Below are 10,635 nucleotides of genomic sequence, written 5' to 3'. Positions count from 1 at the left end.
AGTGTTTTGTGCTTAAAAATCAATGAACAAGAAAAATAATAATAGAAAAAATTGTCTTAAATTAAGCACAATTTAAAATTCACAATTATGTATTCAAATGCATCTGTTTGCAGTAGTTATAATTTCAAAACTCGGCATGCAGTGATATTTAAATTCTCGTGATGTCACAACTCATGTGTGCGGTTGAAAAAAAGTACTTTATCATGAAACACTTCAGCATGAAACATTTCATAACTCCAGATAAATAACGAAAGAGACAAAATGTTTTCATTTTTTCGAGAATATCAATATTGTGCAAAGAAAAATAATTGAGTTGGCTGTCAAGACGTTCATGTTTTCACCATGGATGTAAATGTTATCACTATTTCGTGTTATTTAATCAATAGAGATACTGATTACATTCAAATCAGTTAAAGTACGTCTCTGTGTTAATAGATCAGATGCTACGCGGAGAGAACAATTGAATGAAGTGCCGAAGGAATATTTATGAGATTTTTCCTTTTAAATTTAGTGGCGATACTAGTCTCACCTTGATCGGAAGACATAAAAATGTATACGAAATTCTCAATAGTTTTAGACACTAAAATGTAATAATGAAAAATCGTATTGATGATTGGTGAATTTACATCGATGAAGCTATCGGTTAACATGATAACGTCGATATCAATTTGGAGGAAATGGGAAACTCACGTAAATCGATTTGTCATGAAAATTACTAGTGATAATGCTCAGACAGTGGAATAATGTAATATATCATGTAAGTGTGAAAATTTACCATTTTGTTATTGCTTGATTGCCATTTAACATTGTTTCCTTGACACTTCCTAGGTACTAATGTTACTAATCAAATCTTCCAAAATATAGAATTCATTTACATACCTTATTTTGATATTTTTTAATTTGTTCCAATTTCTATATTTTTTTGGATCAGAAATTGATTCTAACGATATGGTTCAAGTTACTGATGACGAATCGGTCTTCAAATTCAATTAAGCCCTTCAGTACACGATAAATTTGGCACGGAAAGTCCAAAAAACTTGAAATTTGCAAGCTATAGGTTCAAATCTAGTATTCTGCGGTTAAGTTCGTTAATGGCCAAAATCCGTAAATACGGTCATTTCAAATTTTTATTTGTTTATTTCTGAACAGCAAAATTTGTCGGAGTTGAAATTTTGAATATTCATATAAAACAACAATATAATATCCATATCAAATTAATCACATTATTATAACTGAAGGAAATTCAAGAATATCAATGAAAAAAAAAGAGTCATTTAATATTTTCGAGATATCAAATCCGATTTAGTTAAAATTTTACATTTAATGTGTGTTTTTCTGAAAGTTTGAAAACTTTAAATAATAATGCAAGACAGAAATATTGTTTGAATGAATTTTTCATTATTAATAGCTGGTAGATAATTATTATAATAATGTCTGCCTCGACTTCGAGTTGCATGTAAATGAGGAAAGCAAATTGAATTTCAGAAGATGAAAATTGTAATTCAGAATTGGAAAGACATTGTTTTTCTGGGAATTTGAAATTCGGAAGAAGAACCTAATATTCAGAAACGGTAATTTTTGTTTCAGAATAGCAAATTTTTAATTCAGAAAAGAAAAAATTGATTTCAGTTAATATAAATTAGAATTGGGATTTGATAATTTGCAATTCATGAATAAAAAATTGTAATTCAGAATTTGTTACATGTAAGTATTTCAAAATTAATAAAAATGAATAGCCATATCTATGCAATACCTGTGTTGCATATTTTACTGGTACCTACTTCATATTTGGTACTGTTCTGAATTGCATATTACATTATCTGAAATTGTATTGATAACCTCTAAAATGCAATTTTCCTTTTCTGAATTAGAAAATACTGTTTCTGAATTCCAAATCACTATTCTGAATTAAATTTTGTTGTCGTTTTTCCGAATTCTAACTTCCTAATATGAGTTACAAATTAGTTCTTCAGAAACTGAAATAACTACATATTCTCAAATACAATTTTTTTTCTGAATTATGTTTTTCTATTCTGAAACACAAATTCCCTTTTCTGAAATTGAACATTCATTTTTTGAAATGCAATGGAAAAAAGGTGTAGTTTTATATTGAATGTGTTTATATGGAAGACAAAAACAAATGATTCAATCATAAATACCTTTGATACACTTTATCATGAAACACTTCAAATCTCCAGTGTAATTCATTTTTTGGAAGCAACGAAAGAGACAAAAAATTTTTTTAGTTTATCAAGAATATAAATATTCTGCAATGAAAATGTGTATTTCCTGTTCGAAAAATCTAATTGACCTTAAAATTACTAAGAGGAACTCCAAGATCATACAGAATTTTTAGATTCGATGACCTCCTGAAGACTAAGAAACTTTTAGTTGGAACATTTTTTGATCCGGGCTGTTCGCAAAGAATTATTTTAGTGCATCTTTCAAAATGGGTTTTCCTGTCACCCAATAACGAAATAATAAAATTCGTCGAGGACGCGTTTTCTGTGTTTAACACCAATAAAGATTATCTCACTTTGGGAACTGGGAAACCCAGGGATAAGCGCTTTACACATTCGACGACCGATTGATCGATTTCCTAGACTAATAGAAATAGATCTCTTTATTTATTCAAGGATAAGGCCGAGGTCTGCAAACATCGTTTGATCAGTTGAATAAATATATAGCGAATACTAGGAATCAAATTTTGGGACATTGGAACAAATAAAAAATTAATTCTTGAGGTGCTAACTTACTGACGATCAGAAATACCGATTTGATCTCATGATAAAAATCTTAAATGTTCTGATGTTCACGATACGGTAATCATGAATATTCCTATATATGTTCAGTTCCCATCTTGTATTTTCCGGAAGTGACGAATTGGAAAAAACGAAAACAGATTCTGATTATCAGGTCGTTGGCGGTAAGTGAGTAGTCACCTCTACATAACAGTTTGTTTATTTTCATTTAGAGGACATATTTTTCATTGGGTCTATTATTTGAAGTACCTTAAGGAGTTCCGTCATTGACGCATGCTGGTTGATCGCTGAAATGTTTTTTCGACACTATATCATTAGGCTCCATTAGAACTATATTTTAAATTGTTCAGAAATACACAGGGTGTAGGTACCAAAATCGTGTAAATGACTCACTTATGTTGTTTCTTAAGAAACCCTGTGTTTCATTGAATTTTTACATCGAAGAGAATAAATTTGATTAAAGTTTGTTTGAAGTTCGGTTTTTCATGAATTGGAGGGTGTTTGTAAAAAGTTAATGACTACGAAATTAATGAATTAATTCAAATGAAATTTTCAAGTGAACACTAGAAGAACAGAGGTATGTACTGACTTTTTGATAATCATTGAGAACTATAGTAGGTGTACAAAAAGAGACAATTTATTGATGAATTATTCAAACTTTGAGCTGTGTGCTACATACACACCTGTCGGCTTGGTTTGAACAGACTAAATCTAGAGACTTGCATGAAAGTGTGTAGCGGAAGTTGGAGTTTGGGTTAGCCTTGTAGGAATTCGGACAAAACCGATTGCCTACAGTCTTATCGTAATACAAGTCGGAACTTGTAAATCCAAGTTTACGTTTTCGGCAGACTTGTAGAATTTAAAATGTAGTAACTGTGATCTTAGGACGAAACACAAAACCCCTGGGAGAGGGCGCACCTATAAAACTTGGCTCGAGAACGACTCGCCAAAAAACTGTGTTCTGTTGACTGTGAACATGGCTGATTTAAGAAGTTTATCAAGATATATTTTAATGGAGTTTGTCGGGATCTTCAAAGAAAATGTATACAGTGTCTTTCTTTTTAATTAATGATGCAATGCAACTTAGTTATTCATCATAAGTGTCGACATCCATTCTAGGATAGTTCAGCCAATCGAGAGGTTCCAGTCGCAATTATTCTTATATTGAATGTGTGAATATTTCCTTCTTCGATGTAACCAATATTCGTCTATCGTGGTCGTTTTTTGGATTTTGATTTCACATATGATGCCATAGCAGTAGCAATAAGTATCTCCTCAGACAACATTTCCATACGATACCGAGCGAAGTTCTGTATATGTTGTAGAAATCGCCGAGTAATATGGTACTTGTAGAGATGGAAGTGAACAATAGACTTCGACATATTTGCTCAATATGTCAAGTTGGTCTAATTGCATGCGTAAGTATGTAGAGGCCTGCTACAGCTACATACAACTTCTAGATCAACTTAATCTCCAACTTCTGCTATAGACTATCATTGAATTGTCTCAATTTAGTATGTTCAAGCCAAATTAGTCAACTTGCATGCATGAATGCATTCTATAAAATAAAAACAACAGCATTAACCAGAATGTCATGAAAAAATATTGAGGAAAATGGTACCTACTACTTGTTGTTAACTTGGAGACCATGGAACTGTATCTGGTAATATCCAGGGGTGCTATTGCGCAAAAATGACTTTTCGTCAGAGAATTCCAATCTGCCCTTTCAAAGTCTACTTAAGTATTATTATTTTATTATTTTGCATAATGCATGAAATCATTTTTTACTCTTTGAAAAACCTACTGCTTGAATTCTCTCTGAATCATAAATTAATGGAAAAAAATCAGCGTGGACTATAAGAAAAGAGCAACAGAACACAAAAAGAGAGATTTCTTAGAATTTTAGTGGCTGTGAATACACATGCTTCCAATGGATTTGGTTGCAGTTTAAATAGTAAGATTGAGCTAACATTTTTTAGTCTCTGTTTCATGAAAATCGGTTGAAAATTAAAAAAAGGATACCTACAGCAAATTTTACACTCTGACTTATTATTTCTTCCTTTAAAAACTTTTCAACATGTAAAGGAAACATTTGCATCCATATCAAAAAAAAATTGAAAAAAAAAACAAATAATATAAATTAATCATGAAATACGGATGATGATTTGAAATATCAATCAACTGGGGCCATTCCTTGAGAAATATTGTATTTTATATCATCAAAGCATTATATTTTGTTCTATTTTATTAAAGTGTTGCATTAAGTTTGGATTTTACTGAGACTTACCATTTGAACTTCTATGGAAATTTTCATGCTGATGTGTAACAATAGAATCGATAGGGTCGAAAGATTTTACGTGTATATATTGAAGAACAATAATGATAGCATGATCAGAGTCATAGAAAATCCAAGCAGAATATTAAAAATAAAGGCCTAATATATTGATAGCAACAGATTGGACAGAAATCTTACCTTACAAGTTCTTTTATATCTCTAATTGGAAATCCCCCCTTCATAAAGTTTCCAATTCCGTTTTTCACGAAATGGACGAAATTATCGCGTTAAAACAAGAGGACTAATAATGATTAAAAAAGTTTATTTCTGTTCGAAATCACTAGAATGTTTCGTTAATCCTCATCCACATACCGGCCCGCTATTACAAAATGTGAAGTGCTACAAAATGTAAAATCACTCGTCCTAAATTGTACGGAATCTCCGATTTTGATAACAATTAAGAAATAATCAAAGAACTCATCGGCGAGAAAACAAAAAAAAACGTTTTATTTGTTCACACATTTCATATTTGGTCTTATCGTCATATTTTGTTCAAATTGACTCGTCCTGAGCCGACGTCCAAATAGATGTGATTAACCCTATATATCTTATAAATACATAGGTAAATGAATTCCCCATTATCAAATTCCAAATAAGATCATCCAAGTTAGATGAAAACTACACACGACGGTCTCATTACACAAATAAGCGATAAAACTAATCTAATGGCTCAAAACATACCCATTACAACATTATAACTGCCTTTGAAAGGTTCTTTGCCGCTTTGTATTAATACTGGCAACTATTTTTTATGATAGACTTTCGAAAATAAAATCATAAATTGTGTATTATCAAGTCTCATTTAAATTTGGTAAAATCTCTTTCACCAATCCCGCCATAGGTTAATCAAAAATATTTCAAAGGCCTCTAGATGTTATAATCATTTATGAAGAGTCTATACCTATGAATAAACATAAGAAGCAGAACATGTACAATGACAGTTACAAATATGGTTGAATTTGTATTGATAGTTTTACTACCAAGACGGAAGAATTTGAAAATATTGCTCTAGTTTTGAAAAAACAAATACAGAAAACAAGAATAGCAGTGGGCAATTCGTGTCCAGTTATAATTGGTTATTTCCACCTTTGGCAGCAGAGTGAATATACAAAATAATCAGTTATAATATCACAAGAGTGATAGTTTGGGATAGCTGAGCTAAAAATTCTTCAAGAGTCATGGTTCTAGGAAAACAAAACGTAATTAACGAAGCTTTGGCTAAGGGTTAAACCGAAAAATATGACTTTCGACTTTTCATATTAGCAAAGAATTTAAAGAAGCAATTTGAAGACAAGAAACCGACAAGTAAGGTGGACTTACAATGAAATAAAGTTAATAGGTACTGTTTTTGAAAGTTCTTGAATATTAGAAATTATCATTACCATATACCCATTTGGTATTCAAGTAAAGACTTATTAGAATATATTTAGAATAAGTGGAATTTAATTCTTTGGTATATGGAAAATATAGTCTGGAAATTCATCGATGTGGCGAAATTCCATCTGAACTATAATTACTCCACTTTTATTATCTTTTAGAACTTCTTTGAAGACATATATTGAAAATGGATATGTAAGTTCATTGAACAACTTGATTCACATATAGGAAATAAGTGAAAAATACGAGGAATGGGCTTTGTAAACATGTACCAAAACACTTACATGATTGAAAAATAGATTCACCAGATATCCTTTTCTAACTTGAGAAAAAGTGAAATCTATTATATACTTTCAAAACAGAAACAAAGAACTCTATCGGTATGAAAATAAAAAGATAGGTCAGGATATTTGATACAATTAATTCAGGTCTAAAATTTTCTCTATAATTCAAACCATCAAAATTTCAAATAGAACTTCATAGATGTCCAAAAAAAGATTACAAGAGGAGCAGTTTCCCCAAGCTACAAATGAGAAAAACAAGGATCTGAAGTCAGGATTTCTTAAGCGTTCATTCATGCGCCAACTGTACTCTTGAAGAATTTCTAAGAAAAATGACAAAATTGAATTGAATTATCACCCCAATTTCAGGAGAACTGTATCTTCAGAACTTCTAAGTCAGATACAAAAAGTCGAAAAAAATGACATAAGAATAAATCAATACATATAGCTGTTCTCTGCATCACTCCAATGCATGCATGAACTCCTATCAGGCTCTTCTTATTTTTTATTACAGACTGTTGTTATTGAATATTGAATTCAATCCACTTTGTTGAGATTAGTATAGTTAATCTAAATCAGAATGCCTCATTAAGGACAGCTTTGTCGAAAACAAAATCGCTTCATTTGACACATGATGGATATTATCAAAATAATACATACGAAAATTAATGATGTTTTACAGATGGTAAAAGCATGTTATTATTTCACACTTTTGATGTGATAATATTACCTACTAAAGGAAACTGATTAGATAAAACTTTTGCAAGTTAAGCAGTGAATGAGTATCATAATTTTTTAAGTCAATTGACTACTTTTTGGAAAATGCGAGGAGAGCTCAAACTTGAAATCGAAAGCTTTTGATCGGTCGTTGATTCATGCTCCAATTGAATTAGAATAGATGATGTGAGTGGTTTTGATGATACGATCTTCTTAGATGGCGGCATAAATATTTGATTATTTATGTTATTATAATAGATTTGACCTGCTGCTCCGCTCTCGTAGAGATATCTGATAAAACAAGTCACATTGTTTGAAAAGGATATGTCTGTCTCGATGACATTTAAAAAAAAAATAATTATGATTTCATATGAAATCGAAGTTTGACGAAATGCACCCAATATTTGAAAAATGGAATATGCAACAATCAGAGTGATTTTTATTTGAGAAATTATACATGAAATTGAACCTAAGGTTAATTTGATTAGTTGGTTGGATTTAAAGATAACTAGGGTCAAGTTATTAAAAGTTTCAATGAAAAGAAATCCATTATTCTTTCATGAAATACAAGGCTTTAATTGACATAAAATTATTTGATTTAGGTCATATTTTTTTGTTTTGTTCTATAACTTGTTGCCATTTTGAAAGAAATATCATTATGACTCTCTCATAGAAGCCCTTGTCCCTTTTGGAAAAATGAGAGCCTTTTTCACCAGCAAAATTGTTCGACATGGACAAGAACATATGGTTATCACTTGGTGCCAGGTCCGGACTATGAGGTGGGTGCATAAAAACCTCCCAACCAAGCTAAGGGAGCTTCTGGCGAGTCACTATTGATGCTTGTGACCTGGCATTGTCCTGATAGAACACAATTCCTCTCCTATTGCCCAAAGCTTGCCGCTTGTTGACATTACAGTTTCGACTGTTGTGCCGTAAGGGGACAAAACATAGCAAATAATTTCCTGCCTATCCCACCAAACACACAGCAAAACCTTCCTGGCCGTCAATCCTAGCTTTACCACCGTTTCTGCCATCTCGTCGCGACCGTTTTCACTTGACGTTGTCGTGAGTGATGCACTTTTCATCACCAGTCAGCAACTGCTTTAAAAATTGGTCATTTCTGTTGCGATTCAGCAGCGATTGGCAGATGTAAATTCAGACCATGAGGTTTTTTTGCGTTAACTTGTTTGGTACCATTACATCGAGTTTCTTCTTGAGACCAGTCTTATGCAAATAGATCCAAATTGTGTTTTGTACACTCTTTAGCTCTTGGCAATTGATACACTGCTTACATGACAGTCGGACTCGATATTGAAAATACCGGAATAAAATGGACGAAACCAAAATTGCGCATAATTGGCTATTACAGAATCTGGACAATAGTCACTTTTTACATATTCAGCCACCCAGCTTGCATTTTCGCGTTTATCGAAGAAAAAATGTTGAACTATAGCGTAATTTCTATTTGCTAATGTCCATCTTCGACACACACTCAAACTCAACTAATCACAAACTTATCACAAAGATTTTTGTAATACGAAATCTCATCTTTTTAACGCCATCTAGTGGAACCAGATCTAATGCCATTTCTTGGAAAAATAATGGATTTCTTTTCACTATACCTAATCTAACAAAACCACATCTTTAAACAACGCCAACTGCCTCAATTTTAGTTTAAAATCATATTAATGTACCGGGTTTTTCACCATAATTTGACCCCCCCTTTAACTTTGTTACTAAAAGAGGTACAAAAAAATGTTTTCTACAAAAGTTCCACAAAATCGACTGGTGTTTTTCAAAATGATTTCACAAAACGAAATATATACAGAGTGAGCAACATATTGATAGCAATTTAATTTTTTCAAATGGAATACCCTATATATTTTTCTATATTTGAGTAGTTTTTTCCCCTGATTTCAAATATTTAACATATGTTCGGCCTATCTCTCTTATTCTGAGTACCACAGAGTTTAAAATTTTAAGAACCACCTAGCATGCTCAGTAATCAGTTTTCAAGTGGTAGGTTGCGATAACTCAAAATGATCTTTTTTGAGTTATCCCAGCCTACCACTTGAAAACTGCCAGCTTGCATGCCAGGTGGTTCTTAAAATTTGAAACTCTGTGGTACTCAGAATAAGAGAGATAGGCCAAACATATGTTATATATTTGAAATCAGGGGAAAAAGAGCTAGTTAAATATAGAAAAATATACAGGGTGTTCCATTTGAAAAAATGAAGTTGCTATCAATATGTTGCCCACTCTGTATATATTTTGTTTTGTAAAATCATTTTGAAAAACACTAGTCGATTTTGTGAAACTTTTGTAGAAAACATTTTTTTGTACCTCTTTTAGTAAAAAAGTTAAAGGGGGGGTAAAATTATGGTGAAAAATCCGGTATAGTTTATTCAAAGTCACTTGAACTATTCCATAAAAACTCTTGGTCATAGATGTCCCTTTTTAAGTGGATACCGCGATCTGCAAAATACCGGAGTTTATCTAAAGTATTGTTAGGCAATAAATTCACTGGGACCAAAGGAATTTCTGGAAACTTGGACAAACCTTGTATAATTGAAATATTCATCTTCCTCCAAGTGACTTTGAATATACTATACCTACATACTACATTTCACTGCATGGTAATGTCTTATTTCGAACACTCTTCAAAAATGTTACACTCCGAAGGTAAAAAAAACATTGTTATCACTTATTGCGAGTTTCTCCGATTCCAAAATGTGAGCTTGCTGTTTTTCAAACTATTCTGAACAATTTTGGTTTCATGTCTTTTTGTCGGTCTTTGTGTTTATTTCTTATCCGATAGAGTTGGAATTTTGAACGTAAATATAAGCTAATATTTTTAAACATCGTGCATAATTTTAATCATCGAACTACTTTGCAACTTTTCACTTGAAATCCACTGAATTCAGTTGAATTTGTGTTTCGGGTTTTCGGCCCTCATCAGTACGGTGAGAAAGTGTAAGGATGAACAACACTTGGAAAAAACAAGACACGAACGGAGTCAACCTATATCTATTGAAAAAAAAACGAATATATTTTAAGAGAGATCAATGGATGTTTATTTCATTGTAAAGAGGAAGGTACACATGCTATTAACAACAAACAATATCAGCAAAATGGCCGATTTGCCTACGGTTGCTGCACCATA

The 10,635-nt window shown here is 31.9% G+C and overlaps 1 protein-coding gene across 3 annotated transcripts in view; it reads left to right on the top strand.

Annotated features, from left to right (window-relative positions):
- Positions 1–237: 237 nt before the first annotated feature.
- Positions 238–10,635, top strand: part of LOC123680291 (protein peste-like) — a 42,549-nt gene continuing 32,151 nt past the window's right edge. Inside the window, exon 1 of one of the 3 annotated variants that reach the window (XM_045618108.1) lies at positions 238–757. In XM_045618108.1, the coding sequence (XP_045474064.1) occupies positions 725–757 (33 nt within the window). In that variant the 5' untranslated portion in view covers positions 238–724. Of the gene's footprint in view, positions 758–2,829; positions 2,927–10,635 lie in introns of those variants that run through there. The other 2 variants (XM_045618109.1, XM_045618105.1) reach the window with 2 other exon arrangements.

Source organism: Harmonia axyridis, chromosome 5, assembly GCF_914767665.1.
Source record: "Harmonia axyridis chromosome 5, icHarAxyr1.1, whole genome shotgun sequence".
NCBI classification, from domain to species: Eukaryota; Metazoa; Arthropoda; class Insecta; order Coleoptera; family Coccinellidae; genus Harmonia; species Harmonia axyridis.
This window is presented reverse-complemented; position numbering and strand designations above follow the sequence as displayed.